Source organism: Fukomys damarensis, unplaced genomic scaffold (genome assembly GCF_012274545.1).
Source record: "Fukomys damarensis isolate Sample0158 unplaced genomic scaffold, DMR_v1.0_HiC HiC_scaffold_35, whole genome shotgun sequence".
Lineage (NCBI taxonomy): Eukaryota > Metazoa > Chordata > Mammalia > Rodentia > Bathyergidae > Fukomys > Fukomys damarensis.
Window position 1 is genome coordinate 31,958,763 of NW_022900947.1, and position 20,469 is coordinate 31,979,231.

The window sequence follows — 20,469 nt, forward strand, 5'->3', positions numbered from 1 at the left end:
CCCCCCCCCCATTTGGCAGCTGCTCCGGGTCACCAGCCAGGGCCTCGGGCAAGCTGTGATCCCCTGGCATTCCGGCTCGCGATTTCGGGAGGGTGGACGCGGATGGAGGACACTGTAGTGTAGCCGTGCGCCTGGGGGCAGGAAGCGAGTCCCGGCGCCCTCATCCCTCCTGCCCGCCCGCCTGCCCGGCAAATCTCAGTTTGCACCGCTACCGGGCGCTGCCAAGGGAAGCGCAGTGAGAGCAGAGCGCTGCAAAGGCGCTGGAAGGGCGAGCCCCAGTCCTTGTGGGCGCCGCATTTCGGGGTGTCCAACATTCCGCCTCCGGGCCTCCCTTCCTGCCCTTCCAGAGCAGAGCTACCGGTGTCTCCACCGAGGTGCACGCACGCGGGATCCTCCTGCTGTAGTCTTGGCACCCGCTCAGGTGTGAGGCTGGGGAAGCGCTCAGAGGGGTGGTGGTGGGAGCCTGCAGGACCTCCCTGCGAGTGCACCGCCCGCACAGATGTTGCCCAGCCAAGGGCAGCAGCCCTCGCCTCATCCCGGAGGCGAAGGGTGGACTCCGAGGGATAGGGTGCCCGGCCCAGTTACGTATTTCACTCTTAAATGCCTCGGTGGCAGGCCAGGGAAATCACTGGAGCTCTGGCTCACTCCAGGAAGCGCTCGCTGGCTGACCCTGATTCACGATGACTATCTGGAGGTGAGCTAGGTAGTCCAACGCTTCTGAAATGACCTGTTGTGGGGGCCAGGACGCTGGGAGGATGGGAGGGGGAAGGTCACAGCCTGTGACCCATGCGAGGAGCTTCTGCTTCCAAAAGCGGCCTTTGTTGGACTTGGCAGAAGGTGACTGTGGCCCTCTTCACCTGATCAGTGAAAGAAGGACGTGTACTGCTAAGTCCTGACGGCGAGGATGGGGCTGCTTAGTACGGGACTGGACCTTGGTGACCCCCACCCCACTCCGAGGCAGGGCAGATCTCAGATGTTGCCGGTGGTGACCGAGTACACGTTACAGACTTAAACCTTTCCAGGTGCCTGCAGAAACCAGGCTCGCCAGTGTCCCAGAGTGCTCCAGCCACGGGCCTGCACCTTGCGTGTTTAATCGCTCTGCAGCAAGGAAGTGCTCCTCAATGTAGGAGTACCGTGACTATTGAAAAAGACCGGTTTAAAAGTAGAGTTAAAGAATCAGAAGAATACACTCGACGCTACTGCTAAAAGCCCAAGCGTGTCTCTCATTTGGTAGCTTACCACCACAGGAGAAAACGGCGTTGCCTTTTTGTTTTTGGTATGTGGCCAGAAAGCTCAGAGCCTGACAGGTGCTGCATACTTGGGCTCACAGGCAGCCAAGATCCTGGCATTCACTGGCCTATTGGAGAGCAGGCAATTGTACTTTTTCAGGTTCTTGAACTTGAAATTTTTCCGGAGAGATTTTTGGACATGGGAGGGGTGAAGGAGGATATGAGAACAGAATAATCTTACTGTTCGTGAAGGCAAGAGATTGGTCCCCAGTTTCCCTAATTGTGAGTAACCTTGACACACTCAGCTTTAAAAAGTGTATTGTGTTATAAATTATACGCATGAAAGCACACAGATCTAAAGTGTGCACCATGGATTTCGGCAAATGTGTTTTACTACATAGCTGTCACATAGGATGAGAGACAAAGCATCCTCTAGTTTGGGGCTGTTTTTCAAGTGTTAGTATATTTCAGGTTAAATGCGATGCAGTACAGAGCATCAGCTTTTCATATCAGGTTTAAGGAAGGAAAGAAAGTGGAGGCTCCTTTAGAAAGTAGAGCCCTTTTAACCCCTGAAGTCAGTTTGGTATTGTTCTTGATACTTTGCCAGTTATACCAAAGGAGGAACGTGGAAAACCCTAATAGCGCGTGCGTGGCTGTAGGGTCAGGCAGCCAGCATGCTGTGTGTGCATTATTGAAGTGGCCTATCTCCTTTCAGTTTTGGAGTTTGATTTCATGGAAAGGAGAGCTCCCCCTGTTTCCCCCAGGCTATATAAAAAAGGTATTTGTGTGACGAGGGAAATATAGAGACCTTCCCAGAAGTTCCTCTTGAAATGTAAATGCCTCCTCTGCCAGCCAGGGGAAGCCAAGGGTAGTAACAGATGGTTTTGCACGCAGTTACCCTGTGAACATTAAGATTCCTTGGCTAATATAGCAATAATGTAGTACTTGGTGTGAGCCCAGTTCCTTGGGGTTCTTATCTGGAGACAATTGCATCTCCGTCAGGGGGCCCATTGTATTGGCAACATCCTCATTGGTAGGGCTTTGTTTTTCCCTTTTGTTTAGTTGTTTGAATTTCCCACAAGCTTTTTTCTTTTATTTTGGAGTAGTCAGGAATTTCACCCTTTCTGAAAACGCTCCCTTGTGTGTAGCAGGTTAATAAACAAACTTTGCCACTTGTCTTTCTTTCTCAATCTCTGATTTTCCTTGAGTCAGGGGTTGGCAAGAAAATTTTCATTTGTAATAAAGGCTCAAGGAAAAAGCTCTAGGACATAAGTTCTTAGGGAGGAATTTCACAGCCTGCAGCCTTGGTAATTTGAGGAGTGTGTTACTGGGCAGGATATCCCACCCCCAACTTTGGCCTTTGCTGGCAAAGATGAAAGCTGTAGTGGCCATTGACCATGTGGGGACAACTAGGTAACACTTTCAGTGACTTTTTATAGCTGTAGGAGCAGGCTGTGACTTACTGTGGGCCTAAGGAGACTACTAAAGGAAACCGCAAATTTTAAGTATGATTGGCTATGAGCAGACAGGGGCGTGGTTAACTTCCTTCCACATTCCTTTGCTAGAAAGTTCTCCTAAGCAAGGGGCAGCAAAGTGCAGCACGGTGGCTAAGAGGTCCATCTTTGGAACTTAGCATCTTAGCTTTGAACCCTGGTTCTGAGTGACCTTGGGCAAGCTGCTTTTCCTGTCCTATGGCTCCAAGTATTTTATTTGAAAGATAGCCCTAGTTGTTAACAACAAAAATAATAAAGTGATATTGCTGAAAATATCTTTAAAACAGGACATTGATAAGAGCTCACCTACCTCACAGGAGTTCTGTGCAGATTTAGGATGCTATGTATTTAAAATGCCTGGAAAAGTGCCTAGTACTTAGGATGTACTGTATAAATGATGGTTAGTATTATTATTACCACTAATATTATTATACTATTGCTATTATTCTTACTACTATCAATATTACTACAACTGTTGTTCTTGTTGTTAATAACAACAAGGCCTAATTTTGAAATTCTTTAGAATCCTAAATTTCCAGGGTAGAAAAGGTAATCCAAGTATCAACACATTTATCCTATTGTTTCACCTCCCTCCCTCCCTCCCTCCCTGAGATGGAGCCCATGATTTATGTGTTCTACTACTGAGATATACCCCCAGTCTATCTCCTCCTATTAACTCTGGGTATTTGGACTAGAAGTAGATGCCACATATTACTGTAATTTACAGTAAAGTGATTCGGGGACCAGAGGGAAATCTGTAATATCTCCTCTTAAGACGATTCCACTAGTTCATCAAGGTTTAGGAAAGTTTCTTCCACTAGTATATTGGATGTTGAAGTTTATTATATAGTTTTCATTTCTAAGTTCCAAGCTCAGTGCCCAATGTCTTTTGTCTTGCAGGCAAACCAATATTAAATTATTGTATGAATAGTATCCAGATATTCATCTCAAATGTAGCAGTGTTTTGTTCACTGAAGATATGTCAAGTCCTGCTAGGAAAAGGAATAATTCCTCCTCTGACTTTCCTTCCTCCTTCTTCCTTTCTTTTCTGAGTTGCAGTGGTTAGTCCAACTTTCCTGGCTTCCCCTCCCCTCATTCTTTCCACCCATGACAAAAATCTTTGGTTATTCTAATCTGTGGTTCTTCTCTTCAGTGCCAAGCCCTTTCTCAAGGAGCAGATGTCCATTCAACGTGGTTGCAGTTGTGATTTGGAACAAGTTGCCAAGACTTTAGGGAGGGGCTGGAGATTTCAACCCAACTCAGCTTTACTCCTCATTTGGAGAAGTTCCTGGACTCCTTTAACTTTATTATTTTATTTTATTTTCTCATTGAGTTTATTGGTACTTTTTAGGTGTACAGTACAGTGACATTCATCATTGGGATCTTGTACCTTTACATGACAGGTCTTGGTTCTCCCCCTTACCCCTGCCCTCCCTTCACCCACTCCTCCCTTCCCCATTTACTAATACTTTATTTCCATTTTCTCATGTTTTCTTTTTCTTTTCCCTTATTACCTTTCCCCTACCCTTCCCACTTTTCCTACACCTTTAGCCCTTTTCTTCCTATTTCACATTGTCAATTATACCATTAGGAACTTATGTACCATTATAGTTTATCACACCAGAGAAGTTATTCAGTGTTTATATATGTGTGACTTATTATTTCACTTAGGAGTATATCCTCAATATGTATCCATTTTCCTATCCTTTAACTTTAACCATACTGTGCTCACAGGGCTTGGTGATGAATATAGTCTTATTTGTGACCTAATCTATATTGCACAGCAGTGGGAACTCGGGCTAGAAGGGTTCAGTTCATCGTTTTGGTTCATTTCCTCATGTCCATAGAGAATTTTTTAGTTTAATCTGATTCTGAAGGTTTAAAGCCCTGGGACTACCTTAACTCTGCAAGACTAAAAGACATTGCATTGCTTGGCAGTTGGGAAACTTTAAGAGTAGTCTTTGAGATAAACTAGAATTTGAAGGTCAGTAACACAGGACATGATGTATCAGTTATATACTCATTCTAACTCTCCACTTCCATAGGATGGAGTAAAAATTTTTTTTTTTTTGACAGAATCTCACTGTGTTACCCAGGCTGGCTTTAAATTTATGATCATCACACCTCAGCGCTGCTCCTGAGTTCTGGGCTTATAGGCGTGTGCCACAACACCCTCTTTACTCTCTGCAAAGTTACAACAGAGATTTAATTTTGCAAATGGTGCTCTAGCTCTGGGGAGGGGGGAGATGAGGAAGAGGAAGAAAAACCTTTCTGGCTAGATCAAGAAAGTAGTGATCTGAATAGATATGTAAATTAGAGCACTCTACCTCTTTCTCAGTAGGACGCTGAAATAGTCTGGCTTGTTTGTAGACAGGCGCTGCTGTGACACAGTGCTGTCACAGGGTAGGACAACAGTGAAGTCCCACAGATCTGGGGAGAGATGAAGCAGAATGGGGGGTGGAGCTGGCCCTTCTTGCCCCAGAATCTCCCTGGAAACCAGTTGCATCAAGCGAGCTCTAAATGGGCAGAGTGAACACTGGCCACTAAGAAGGATGGGTGTTGTGTGTTCCCAGCCGCTGAGCTCTGGCCCTGCACTCATTGATGGATGACAATGGGGCCGTGATGCTCACATCTGGCCTTGATTCTCCGAGTGACAGTCAGTGCAAGGTGGAACGAGGCAACTCTAGGAGGATGAAAAATTGGCCTGGCAGCTTCTCTTTTTGCTGTAGACCATTCTGATACCCAGAAATGTTATGGACTGGATAACGTAGCAATGATAATAATGATAATGGTGGTGCTGCTGAGTACTTACTGTGTATCAGCATTGGATGGAGTCTGCACATACATTATTCCTCATAAGCAAGCACTGTCATGTGGATGCGGGGATGGAGACTCTGAGAGATTTAGCATCTTGCCCAAGGTTACAAGTAAATGTCAGAGCAAAATTTGCGGTTGAGAAAATCGAGGCTTCTGGGAGTTAGGCAACTTGTCCACTATCACTTAGCCCATCGGTCTTTATTAGTGTCAGGATTCTAACCCACCCTACCTAATTCCAAAGCCACTGCTTCCTACATGTGTAGCCTCTAAGGACTGAGCTTGTTTTAAGACAGTGCAGAGGTTTCTTGTGCCCTGCACCTCCAGCTGTGGGAGCAGGATGTGGATTCAGAAACTGCAGCTCACTAGACCCACCCATACCCCATTAATCTGTCTCTGTCAGCTGTGGGGACCCAGGGTCTTCTCACATGGACAGCTCTCTTCAGTGTTCTCTAGGAGGCAATGCTTCCAACCTCCGTGCAAGGTGAATCCAGCTCCTCCCCTTTGCTTGCTGCTTTCAAACTCAACATTTAAAAATGTTAGTTCTCAGAAAAAGAATGACAAGATATTGGAAAGACTTCTGCCTGGACATGATGTGTTATATCTCTCTTTGCAAGGAGAATGATGTCACGCGACTCAGGTCTGCTGTGGGAAAATTCCATGTTTGCACTTTTGAAAACAACACTTCTAGAGAGCTGATCTCATGCAGCTAACCCTAGTGGGATAGCCATTGGGTACCAGGGAATTATTTTTGGCATCAAGGAAAAAGCAGAGTGACTTGGTCATATTGTATGCACCTAAGGAATAACTCACTTGACACTATTTCCTGCTAACTTTAATCTGCTGGTAAAACGTGTCCTTGTATCTGTGCCTAGCCCTTAAGAGCAGCATTGGTTGGGCCAGGAGAACTGTGTTTCTACTGTCCTTCAGTTAGCTTGCGGTGGTTACTCTGTGCCACTGCCATGGGAAGCAGCTCAGCCTCCTGTTCAGCTTTAGAAATAGGGTTGTGCCCTGTCCATCTGTCCATCTGTCTGTCTGTCTATTTATCTATCTATCCCTACATAGCCCATTAGGAAGGCATGTAACAGTATACCTGCACTTACTTTTTGAGTAAAGGCTAAGGGCAGAAGGGTTTGTGGCTTTTTTATTTCCATGGCTCAAACCTTAAAAAAAATCTCTAGCCTGATTTTTTTTTTAATCAACTTGGGTGCACCAAGTGGGTCTGTACCAATTTAAGAACTGAAGTTATATTTATTGTGGTGAGTGTATTGCTATTTTTCCTCCCCTAAGAAACATTTCTAACAAATGATATTTCAAATCATTATTTTAATTGAATATTTTATTCTCATTGAAGTTGAATGAAAACTCAGTGAAATAGTTTTAAACATGAAAACAAGGATTTGGGATGCAAGTTTGCTCCATTTTAAGTGGTGGTTAAAATAAGCATTAATATGTGAAAGTACATTAAAAATTCCTTTCCTGAAAATGTTTAGTGAACTCTGACATTATGTCAGGCATAGTGCTAGGAACCAGAGTTAGAAAATAGACATAGTTCCTGCCCTCGTGAAATGTACAATGTACTGCAAAAGGAGAGAGATTAAATATTAAATTGCATAATTACAAGGTGAAGTATATATTATAAAGACAAAGAATGGGGTGGGCTATGTGGGGGTCTTAAGAGAAACGTACCCTAAGAGATAGGAATTCTTAGTGAAAGTGATATTTAAGCCAAGGCCACTGCAGGGTTCTAAGCAGGAGAATTAGATTGATGCTAACTTATTGAGAAAAGGGCTGGAGTGTGCATGCAACACATGCTTTTATTATGATTATGCTTTGAATAAGGTTGGGTGGAGATACTCTTCAAGCTTTCCAGGCGTGTTGAGGACATGTGCGTGGGCTGGGTAGGGAGCTGAGTCAGAAATGCTTGACTATCTTTGCAGGCCACTTGGTGTAGTTTACGTGATGATCCACTGGGCCTTTGATAGCCAACACACAAATAAAGGTCTCTTCCAAGAGAAACGGCAAAGAGGACTTTGAGATGATGTTTGAGCCTGGACTCTTGAATTAAAATTCTTGAGCAAAGTGGAGGCCTCAGAGGCTTCCTTCCACTCTGAAGTAAGAAGAGGCTACAAGAAAACATTTTTGCACATATTGGTAGCTGAGCAGAGTAATTTCATGAGAGTTTTGGTCCTCTGGTTTGGAAATGTGCCCTTAATTTCTTTGAAATAAGGAGATTTTTTTTTGTTTATTCTTCACAACACTGGGGATTTTGGTTGAACCCAGAGAGTACCAGGCTATACCTCCAGCCCATTTTAATCCATTTATGCTAAGGATTGCAAATTTTTCAAATTTTTGCATGAAATTCAAATATGTTACCTAGAAAAATTCAAGGAACAAGAATTTGAAGAGAAAGATTTTATTGTATTCCATTGTTACGGACGTTCCAAAAATGGAGCACTAAGCACTGCGGGGTTAAGGGCTAAATTACCCAGACTTGCCTCAAAGCTGTGATCATCCTGGCTTATTCCTGTATGCCAGTATGCCTGACCACAAAGGGATCTTTATAAACTTAGAGCAAGGTACCATTTGGGAGCCCCATAGATTGTCAACTTTCTTCATGGTCTAACCTGATTTCCAGAGAGTCCCCATCACGTCACTTTTCCAGGAAACAAATGGAGGAATGGAAAGTGAAGCAGCCTTCCCTAGAGGGAAGTGAGATGCTTTCTGGGAAATTCACCCATTGTATTGCACAGAACTTCTGTAAAGGGGCCTGTCCTGGTTGCAGAGGAGATCTTGGGGAAGGGGCTTTCCCCCAGGGAGCAGTAAGGTGTACATAAAGACTGTTGAGGTAGGACCACCCTGGAATGTGTCTTCCCCTCTTCTCGGGGACAAACCCTTTCAAGACAGAGCTTAAATGTGACTGCCTGAGCAGCATGCTCCTCCATTCCTCTAAGTCCATTTTCCTTCTCTCCTGACCCTGAACATTCGACTCTCTGAGAAAAGTTGTCATGGTTCAAGTAATAGATGCTTTGTTTTATGGGATCTGCCTCCTTTGATAAATCCAGACAGAACTCCTGTGGCCAAGAACAGAGTCCTGGTCATTGTCCTGGATCTCCTTCATTTTACACGGTCTGCCCCCTGCTAGAGCTACAGGCTACACAGCCAGAAAATTGCTCAGTGAGTTTGTGGTCTGTGCCCAGCTATAATTGCCTGATTGGCACCCAGTCTCTGCTGTGGCAGAGAAAATAGACACTGTTGCTGCCCTGACAGGAAGCAAAGTGTTTTGTTTTTTAAAAGAGTGATTAAAAAAAGCAGTCTACCCAATAGTTGCCTGGAGACAGTCAGTGATTGGACAGTTGGAAAGTGATTTCACCGTTGGCCCTTTGGTAAGTGGTATCAGTTGAAGGAATTATTTAAGGATCTACCCCCCCCCGTGTGGCAAGGGTGGGGCTCATTCCTGACGGCAGGACTCGAGAGTAAACATCTATCTTTTCTTTAAAAATAAAACTGTACTTGGTGTTCTGTCCTAGGACTCTCATCTTTTCTTTCTGGTCTCATAGCAGTCAGTGCTCTTTTGCTCACTTGTAAAAATCTATCTCATTCCCACTTCCTAGTTGGAGAGAAAGCTTAGCATATTCCCAAATAAAGGGAATCTATACAGAAAATGCACCGAGGAGTGCTTATGATAGTGGTTACTCATGGTAGTTCTTAGCATGTAGGTATTGTTTATTTATTTTAAATTTCTGTGGTGCTGGGAATTGAACTCAGGGCATTGGTTATAGGTAGATATTTTGTTTGTTTGTTTTTCACTGGGGATTGAACATGGGTCCTTGCAAGGCAGGCAGCATAATAGGTAGATATTTTTAAAGGAAAAAAAAAATCTGCACAAAAACTAAGAACCAGTAGCTGGTATCAGTAAACAACCAGGAAATAACCATTAGCCGTTATGACTCAGTGGGAGCACTGAGAAAGAGAGCCTTGCCTGCCTTTCCTATGGAAAGTGAAAAAAAAAATTGCTTGTGGAGCTGAATGTTGTCGTCAGCCAATAGATGTGGTTACCACCTACTTCCAAAGGGACCTTGCACGATATCATAAATAGGGGGGTTCGGTGACAAGTGGAAGCCTGATTCATTCATGTTGCAAGAGTTGATGGAATGTGATAACATACAGTGACAAAGTGCCAGAATAAATAATAACGATGACGATGATGATGATAATGGCAACAATAATAGCTAGCACAATTTGTAGAACACTTCTCATATGCCAAGGGAAATCTAGGTGCCTGAGTGAAAGACGTAGTAAATGTACAGCACCTAGCACAGCCGGTCAAGTAAGGTGCCTTTCAAGTAAGCATTCTTTTGTGGCTATATTACAGATGGGGAAATTGAAGCATAGATGAACTGATTTGCCTGACACTCTAGAGCTAGTAAGTGTCAGAGTGAGATTTGAACCTAGACAATCTGGTCCCAGAGCTTGGGTTGGTGACTGCTATGCTATGTTTTGTGTGTGTGTGTGTGTGTGTGTGTATTCACTGGAGGAGATTACTTCCCAGAGTTACTATTTTGGAGCCCTGTCAAAGTAAAAACAAAGCTTCTGAGAAAATCTTGATCCCGCCTAACCATCTGATCTAGCCACTGACCTGCCCCTCTGCTTCCCCATCTAAGATGCTGTTTACTGAGCATCTTCTGTGGACTCAGCACCTTGGTTTCTAGGAGACAGTTCCACCTCTCCGGCTCCCTTGTACTTTCTCTGAAACTGGAGGCCTTTCAGTGTTCTTTAAGAGATAAATGTTGTCAGCGGGGAGTGGTTAGGATGCTAAGGAAATGCTGTTACAGGAGCAGAATGACCTGGGGCCAATGGATGGGTCTGTTATTGCTCTTTTCTTCTTACCCTCACCCCAATCTCTTTCCCCTTGACTCACCCGGACTTCTCTGGATTCAGATGGTTCTGGGCATTGAAACTTAGACCTGCAGTGATTATTAGCAAGGGGAAGAACAACAGGTGGTTCTAGTGTTGAGCCTGCCAGCACTGTTAGGTTCTGTGCAGGCTGATACACTAAAACCACAGGGTTTAAAGGTCCTGGCTGCTACCTGCTGCTACCTAGAGCAGTGGTGGATTCCCTAAAGGAAAATTTGGATGCTTTTGTTGGAGGAGTGGGGGAAGTGGGACCCTGAGGAGGACACAAACAATCACTAACATTTATTTAAAATGTAGTGATAGGAGAAGGAAGCGTACTACATGGGAAAGGAAATAACTTAAAAACTCGGAACCATGGCTAATTCTTGGAGGGAAGCTAGGATTATAATTTGAGAGTGATCACGAAAAAGGTGATGCCAGTTTATTTTATTAATATTTTTATAAGACTACAAAAGTGTCACTTTTGGAGGTATCATTGAATGTCAAGTGCCCAGTCCAGCACCTGACTGGTTCTACAAGGTGTAGAAATATGATTGAATCATATTTTTGTTAATTTAAATCAGTTTTTGTTAATTTAAAAAAGTCCATCCAGGGTACTTTAACTCTTTTTTATTCCTAGTATCTATGGAGTTCATTTTATATTGAATTGTAAAATAGCTTTTAAAAAATGGTAAAGTGGCTTTCTAATAAATTAAGAATTTTTTGAAAAAGTGGACAGTACTCAACCACAGCATGTGAGCTTTTTTCCTACTTTGTCATTAAAAACTGAGGAATCACTTTTAACTGTTTTAGATGTGTGTATCCGAGAAGTCAGTAAGAACTGTTTCTGGATTGTTAGTGAGGATGTTTAATTTTAAAAATAAAAATATTTTTTTAAAGGGTTAGAGATAAAAGTATCTAATGCCAGTGTCTGATTGCTTGCCTTGCTAAATTTTGTGTTTCCCAGGTAAGTGTATATTTTTTAAAGCCAGAATCCTAGAAGTAGCAAAATCATGCAGTTGCTGTTTTCTGGACCCTCCAGACCCAGAGTACATGCATCTCTGTGGCTTGCACCTCAGGCATGTGGGCCCTTCTAAAAGTGGACATGGCGGCTGTTGCCCACTGATCCTCTTTGTCAAGTGACCCAGATTGGCACAGTGCAGCTGAGTTGTCACAGAGCAAGTACGGGAAAGAGGAGGTAAAAATAAAAACTGGTTGGATGGCTTAGGTGGTGACTGGATACTTTGAAAGCTCCCTGGTTACTTTGCTAGACTTTGGTCAGAATTTTACTTTTTTAGAAGGACATGATGATGAGGAAGGATTCGAACAATTGCTTTTCTGGATTCTTACATTTGGCAAGATGGTTTCACATGGCACAGCAAAATAGAGTCAAAGGTGCATATCTTAAAATATGGAGAAAATATGTGTTTTAAGATTGGAATATTTTACTCTTGACAGTTTTAAAAATTTATCCCATTATTTAACATTTAAATCTTTAATAAACTTTTCTTAAAAGGCATCTCTTTTATAGTGTTACCCTCTGAATAAAGACCTCTCTCTCTCACTTTTTGATTAATAGAATGAAGTGAGCTTGTCTTTATAGTTTTAAAAATAGTTACCTTTGTTATGTAAAAGAAAAGAATGAGTAATAGTATTTAGCCACATGATGTGAAGTTAGTTACTGAGATGAATTTTTCAGTGTTTGACTTGTTCTGCCATTTATATATTTTAACATGCCTATCTGCTAATATTTTAGGTGCTGGCATTTTTTATTAGAGTTTCGAGATCTATTTTTTTTGGCATTGGACCAGAAGTGTTTTTTTTTTTTAAGTGCAAAAGCAGATTCTATGTCATGCTTTCTTCAGTTACTGATAGCTTTGAACTATATGAGATTTTTTTCCCCTAATACTTTGTGACTTTTAATGTAATCATCTCTCTGTGATCTGTAGACTAAAGATTAAATCCCCAAATGGCCTTTGCCTTGCAATAGCAATTAAAAAGAATATTAAATATTTATATTTAAAATACATGGGAAATGTGGGTATATCCTACTTGGTAGATAAAATATACTTAAAGTATCTTAGGGAAACATTTCTAGAAAATACTTTTTCTACAATGTTTATATATCATGCTAGTTTGCAATAAGTTTTTCTAAAGATTTTCTTACAGTTTTATTCAAATTTATAAAAATTTATGAAGAGATTGCTAATGGCTATGGTTTTGGGGGGTTGATAGAAATGTTTTGGAGTTAAAAAGTGGTGATGGTTGTCTCTTTACAGTATTGAGTGAAACACTAAAGAGATTTGAATTTATACTTTAAGAGGGTGAATTTAATGATATGTGAACTAATCTGCTAAGGGCTTTAGGGTTCTAAGCACCATTTTCATATCTCAAGATATGTACAAGACATGCAGTTAAGACTTCTTGGTATGTGTTAGCTTTGGATGCAGTAATGCAGTGTAACAAACCATCACCAATCTCAGTGGCAGATGATGGTAGTGTATTTCATTTGACGGTCAGCTGCAGTGGTTCCGTTCAAGCTCCGGTTTGGCTGAGCTTGGCTCCAGGCCGTGTTGGGTTCATATCTGCTTCTTGTATCTCCTTCTTGGAGCACAGGCGGCTTGGGCAAATGAATGACAGGTGCACCAGAGCTCAGCCAAAACCATGCAACAAATAGAGTTAAAATCTCCACTTGCCTCACATCTACTCACATTCCACTGTGAGAACAAGTGATAAGGCCGAATCTAGTCAGTGGGTCGGGAAAGACTTTGTGATTGTAGTGTTGAGGAAGGGAAGGAGTACTTTAGTCCTGTCTGCAGCAAAGCGTTAGGAAAATGGCTGGTTAGGGTACTTGAGGACACGGAAGAAGATATGAATATTCTCCCTAGAGAGCGATGCCACTCTTCACCACATGGGTATTAGGTTCCTTGAGTGTAGTCTTGAAAAATGAGCAAGTGCTGCCAGTTGGGTGGGGAGGGTAAAGCAAGGAGAGGAGAGGGCAAGGGCTGGAGAAGGCCTTCTGCACATTGGGTCACATAAGAGAAGGCTCCGTGGGCCCTGCCTGAGGGTTTGGTGTTGACTAGAAGGATGGGGAGAGAAGTCCTTAAAAAGAGAAATAAATAAAGGGGCTGTGCTCTGGAGTCAGCCTGAGTTCAAAACATGGCTGTGCCATTTACAGACACCATGACCATAGGTGCCATGCTTCAAAATTTGTAGGATGGTGAAGGGATTTTCAGCTCTTAACCTTTGAATGTTGGTTAGGATTACATACTTTTTCCTCATTCAGTGCTAGAGATGAAACCCAGGACTTTGAGTTCAGGAAGCACTGTACCACTGAGTTACATGCTCAGTGCAATTAAATAAATTAATACTCATCAGATTTTTATAATAGTGCTAGCCATTCATCAAAGTTCTGGATAGATAGTAATGACTATTAGTATTATTTAATGAGGTTTGGATTTTACATATAAGCAGTGGGGTGTAATTTGGGAGTAAGAAAGGGAAAAATTATTTATGCTTTGGGAATTGACCTTGGTGGTAGTGTTGGGAATGTTGTGGTGAGGAGAACTGAAGCAAGGGGCAAATGGCTTGTTACATGTGGGTAAGAGGTGACAAATGTGTAAAATGGATGAGATTTAATGACTAGATTGGGGTAGGAGGTGAGAGAAGAGGAGAAATTGAGGGTGATCCCTAAATTTCTGGCTTGGGTAGTATGATTTCCTGAATAGGGAATATAGGGAGAGTAATGTAAGGAGAAAGAGGCCAAGTTCAAGTTTGAACACACTACTTGGATGTGCTACTTGGAGGGCATGTGAGAGATCAGGAAAGTTTAAGAAGCAGAGTCCATGGCTATGTGAGTCAGGACAGTGTGAATGGCTTCCAATTGCTGCAGCAGTCACAGTAGTTTTAAGGGCTGGTGCGAGATGCAAAACCCAAACAAGAGAGTGTAGCTTATCTCATAGGACTAGATACACTGGAAGGGAGACTGTAGTAAATAGTAGGAAGTCACATAGAATTGCAATAGTATTAGTTTTGATCCACATTTAAAAAGGGAGGAACTTGTTCCTATTAGAAGGCTTCAAGAAAGAAGCACAGATGGTGAAATTGATTATTGAACAGTGAGAAGGAGTGATGGATAAAACAAATTCCTGATACATATAGAAAAGGAATCTAGAGAAGATAGAATACTTTTCTAGAAAATTTAGAAGTCTTGTCATGGTACATTAGTTATCTATTGCTGTATAACAAATTACTGCAAAAATAGCAGCTTGAAACAACTATTTATTACAGGTTGAGTGCCTTAGTTACTTTTCTCATTGCTGAGCCAAAATACCTGACAGCCAGAGTTAAAGGAAGAAAAGTTTATTAGCTCACAGTTTGTAGAGGTTTCAGTTCATAGTTGGCTGGCTCCAAGGCGGGGTGGCATGGCAGACTGGCGTCACAGAGGAGAAATAGTTTCTGGCAGGCAGAAAGTAGCAAGCAGCAAGTGACAAAAAATCGCACTAACCCTCTTTCTGACTCTTATATTTTATTCTGCCCTTAGGACATGTCACACTCTGCCTGGTAGGATGCCTCAATCCTAGCATCACAGCATGAATGAATCCCAGCATCACATCCTTAATCCCAGTAGCACACACCCTAGATCCAGCCACCTCTGAAAAGCCCTACTTATAGCCATATGAGGCTCTGGGGGGACATCTAGACACAAACCGTAACATGTGAATCCTTTATCCCAAGTACTTCTGACTATAAATGTGAATTTTAAACTTTTAAATTTTGGGAATATTAAAACATATATATTGAGTTATCTTAAAGATGGGGCCCAATTCTAAATGTGAAATTTATGTATGTTTTGCATACACCTTATACACATAGCCTGAAGGCAATTTTATACAAAATTTTATTTATTTATTTATTTAATTTTTATTGAGTTTATTGGTACAATCTAGGTCTACAGTACAGTTGCATTCATTACTGGGATCCTGTACCTTCACATGACAGTTCTTGGTTCTCGTTTTTCCCCTTGTCCCTGCCCTCCCTTCACCCCTCCTCCCCTCCCCATTTACAAACTCTTTATTTCCATTTTTCATTTTCTCATATTTTTTCTTTTCCCTTATTTCCTTTCCCCTACCCTTCCCACTTTCCCTACACCTTTAGCCCTTTTCTTCCTATTTCACATTCTTAATTATCCCATTAGGATCTTGTGTACTATTATAGTTTTTTACACCAGAGAAACTATTCGCTATTTATACATGTGTAACTTATTTATTTCACTTAAGAGTATATCCTCAATATGTATCCATTTTCCTATGAATAACTCTAATTTCTCATTCTTTATGGCTGAGTAGTATACCATTTTATAGAAAAACCACATCTTTATCCAGTTTCCAACAGATGGGCAGGTGGGCTGTTTCCAAGTTTTAGCTATTACAAACTGTGCCGCTATAAACATTGGTGTGCATATTATGATTCTTTTAAATCTTTTGGAAAGATACCCAGCAGAGGGATGGCTGGGTCAAATGGAATCTCTAGACCTAGCTCTTTGAGGTATCTCCACATTGATTTCCATAGTGGTTGCACCAGTCTGCACTCCCACCAAGAGTGGAGAAGGGTTCCTTTCTCTCCACAACCCCACCAACATTTGTCATTGGTTGATTTCTTGATAGCAGCCATTCTTTGTGGGGTGAGGTGGAATCTCAGTGTTGTTTTCATCTGCATCTCTCAAATGACCAGTGAAGTGGAACATTTTTTCATATATTTACTTGTTATTTTTACTTCTTTGAGAAATGTCTGTTCATTTCAGATGTCCATTTTTGAATTGGGTCTTTATATTTGGGGGTGCTGATTGTTTTGAGTTCTTTATGTATTCTAGATAATAGTCCTTTGTCTGAGGAGCAGCTGGTAAAAATTTTTCCCATGTTGTAGGTTGTCTCTTAGTTCTGCTGATGGTTTCTTTTGCAGTCACAAGCTTTTTAATAAGATGAGATCCCAGTTGTTGATTCTTTCTGCTAGTTCCCTTGCTACTGAAAACTTGTTGATAAAGTCTTTTCCTATGCCAATGTCTTCAAGAGTTCTGCCTTACTTATCTTCCAGCGAGTTCAGTGTTTCTGTTGTAATATTTAGATCTTTAATCCACTTTGATTTTATTTTAGGCATGGTGACAGATAAGGGTCTAGTTTTACTCTTTGGCAGGTTGAGATCCAGTTTTTCCAAAACCATTTATTAAAGAGGCTATCTTTCCTCCAGTGGGGATGGTCAGCTCCTTTGTCAAAGATGAGGTAGCTGAGTACATCTGGAGTTGTCTTCCAGTCTGTTCCACGGTTATACAATATTTTTAGTGTGCCTACCTTTTGACTGTGACATGAAGCATGTGGCTGACTTGAGTTTGGGATTTTCTACATGTATTGTCTGGTTGTTGCTCAAAAATATTTGGAGTTTGGAGAATTTTAGATGTCAGATTCATGGATTGGGGTGTGCAACCTGTATTTTACAGTTTTTGTGGGTTAGAAATTTAAGAATGATTGGCTAGATGGTTTGAGTTCAGGGTCATTCTTGAAGTTGCAAACAAGATGCTGGCTGGGACTGCAGCATCTGAAGGCTGTCTTGGTCTTGAGGACCCACTTCTAAGATGGTGAACTTATTATTATTATTATTATTATTATTATTATTATTATTGTTTTCTTTGAGTTCATTGGCAGTTATTAGGTGAACAGTACAGTTACATTCATCACTGGGATCTTTTACCTTTACATGATGTATCTTAGTTCTTATTTTTTCTCCATACCCCTGTCCTCCCTTCACCACCTCCAACCTTCTCTATTTACAAAGACTTTGTTTCCATTTTTTCCCTTTCTCATATTTTCTCTTTTCCCGTCTTTCCTTTGCCCTACTTTTTCCACTTCCCCTACTCCTTTAGAAGGATGGTGCACTTATGTTGCTGTAGGCCAGAGACCTCCACTGTGGCCTGTTGGCAGGAGGACTTAGTTCCTTGACAACTGGGCTTCTCCACAGGACTGCTTGTGTTTCCTTATAACACGGCAGCTGGCTTCTCTCAAGGGTGTGATTCAAGAGAGCTGTTAATGGCCTGCCCTCAGACTTTACATGCTTTAATGTTTAGCATATTCTTTTCCTTAGAAATAAGGCACTAACTATAGTCTGCCCTCAAGAGGAGAATAATTAGGTTACCCAGTTTAAAAGGAGGGGTTTCAAGGAATTTGTGGACATATTTTTAAACCACCATAAGTGGCTACAATTTTAATTGCAACTGCTCATGTACTATGATTTATACAATATTAAATATTTGCATATATAGTCATTTGTCACAATCTGGTCTGTTAGGATAACAGTGGTGAATGTAAGATGTTCTCTCTGGATACATTTTCCCAAATGGACTAATTACTTAATTATAAAATCATAAACAACAGCTACAGCCTACAATATAGGAATAAAAGTGCCTTCCTCCTAAAATCCTGCCTGATACATGTAATCATTGATAATATGCACTGTTTATACTGAAACTCATGATATTAAAATTTTTGCTTAGTTTGGGAACTTTTGTTAAGTATCTTAACGGAGTATCTTACGGAGATTTGAGATTTCCTCGTTTTATTTTCAATTAGGCATTCAATAGTCATTACTGCCTCCCTGCTAGTGGAGAGCTCCAACTCAGCAGTTCTCAGCCGTGACTGCACATTAGAATCACTGGGGAGCTTTTGATTTAAAATGATCTGGATGAGGGCCTGGTCATTGTTGCTTCATAAAAGTTTCTCCAAGCGATTCCCATGTGCAGTCAGGGTGGGGAAGCCAGCAGATGACAAAACAAGTGAATAAGTTGCACAGAGTGATATTGGCAGATGTAAGAATTAAGCTCATTGTAATTATTATTTCTGTGGGGTGTGTAGAGGGATGTGCACCCAGGGAATCCAGCTATATTTTCTGCCAACAACATTATTCCTAGATCATATGATGAAACAAAATAATCAGTACTTCATGGTGAATTTAATGAGCAATATGAAATTCCAGATACCTGAACAAATTCGATGGCATTTTTTTTTAAAAAAAGGAGACTCTTTTTTATTTTTATTTTTATTTTTTAGATTTTTAAATACTACTTTTATTCTGTAGTAATCTCAGGAAAATAAATTCTCCAAAATTACATCAAGTCTTTAAAAATTAGCACATTTGCAGTACATAATATTTATACTTCTTTGTGGAGTTGGTAATTAAATATAATGCATCTTAATTCCTTTAAAAAGGAAGACTCTTGAGTGACTGGTCATTCTCACTAAAGAAGGGAAGTCTTGTGGACGCGGCATATGGCTCAGCAGCACAGTACCAGCCTGGCAAGCACCAGGTGCTGAGTTTGATCCCCATACCACAAAAAAGGGAGAGTCTTCTTTCCTCTTGGGTCTGGAAAGGGCTTGTTGTTTGCTTTGGCCAATAGAATGTAGCAGAAGTGATAATGCACTATTTCCAGGTCAGGCTGCAAGGTGCCTTGTATAATTCTGCTTTTCCTTGCTCCTCTGCCATCAGGATCTCAAGATGCCCCAGAGAGCCTGCTGGAAGCTGAGAGACTAGGGACAGAGCCAAGTTGCCCCAGGTGGTGGCCATTCTAGATCAGCTAAGAGCTGGTCAATTCCTGTAACACCTTTTCTCAACAGCGACACTATTAACATTAGGATAATTCTTTAGTTGTTGGGAGGCTGTTCATTTTAGGGTGTTTAGCATCATCCTTGACCTCTTCCCACTAGTTTGCAGTAGGATTTGCCCCCTTTCATTTGTGATAGCAAAAACAAAAGCAAACAAACAAAAAAACAGTCTTTAGGCATTGTCAGATGTTCCCTGTGGGGAAAACTTCCCTGGTTTATGAATGTGGTTGCTGGTTGTGTAGCATGTTGTGGAACAGATAGATAAATCAGTGCGTAACAACATGGAAATATGAAAGTTGGAAGTGGAAGTGGACAATAGTGAGTGGTGTTTGAGATGGGAGCAGGGGATTCACAGGCAGATTTGCAGTTAGTGTGAAGGATTGACAAGGCTGAAAAGCTAAGTGTATCTTGGAGTGTATCTATGGAGACTTAGGGGCCTTTGGTGTATACCATGTGGACATGATATAGGGCGCTGTCAGGGATTTTGTTTATGTATTTATTTATAGCAAAGGAAACCGTGTTATCAGTCTGTACTTTAGGCAGCAGTAGGGAGTGGAATAAGTGGCAGAATAGTTCTGAAGTAGGTTGATTGATTGGGGCAAAAGCCCTGGGTTAAGAGAATGACCATAGATTTGAAAAGAGGGTGACAGTTGCCAGACACATTGGGGTGTAAGAATGGTCCAGCTGCAAAACCTATACATTGTTGCCTTTGTGTATTTGGTTTCCTTTATCTGAAATGTCCATTCTGCAGTGATTCTCTACTCAATTTTCCATACTCAGCTCAACATTAGGGAAGTCTTCCATGTCTCATCAAAGTAGAATTTATGATACTGCTCTTCCCATTGTGTTTTTTCATAAAACTATGTGGATATATTACCAATGAATTTTCCATCTTACATTTTAACTATCCCTTGGGAGCCCATCTCTTCCATATTGTAAGCTGCTAATTCACTTACTAAGTATCTACTCTTTGGTTTGGTGGTAGGTATTTGGGATACGTCTGTGAGCTAGAGATATATATGATCCCTTCTTTCTTGATGCTTTTGGTCTGGTGGGCAATAACACCAATAAACACATGTAATTACTAATCTGCTGCAGTGGGGAAAGGAAAGAAAGGTATAGAAATGTACAGGGCAAACAGCCTGGAATGGAGGAAGCTAGTGATGGTCTCTCGGAGGAAGGAAATGGCTAAAGGGTAGGGTATAGAATGAAAGAACTAGTCAGGGAACTGACTAGGGGAGAGAGAGAGAGAGAGAGAGAGAGAGAGAGAGAGAGAGAGAGAGCACATTTAAGGAAAAGAAGAAAATTCAGCACAGCTTTACCATGAAGGATCTTGTAAACTATGAGCAGAATTGTGTTGGGAAAAATCATTCTGATTTTCAGTTCTGT

At 41.4% G+C, this 20,469-nt stretch overlaps 1 protein-coding gene across 1 annotated transcript in view; it reads left to right on the plus strand.

Annotated features, from left to right (window-relative positions):
- The first annotated feature begins 495 nt into the window (after nucleotides 1-495).
- Nucleotides 496-20,469, plus strand: part of Limch1 (LIM and calponin homology domains 1) — a 318,918-nt gene continuing 298,944 nt past the window's right edge. Inside the window, 1 exon segment of the mRNA XM_019207620.2 lies at nucleotides 496-694. Coding sequence (XP_019063165.2) covers nucleotides 500-694 — 195 coding nt within the window. The 5' untranslated portion in view covers nucleotides 496-499.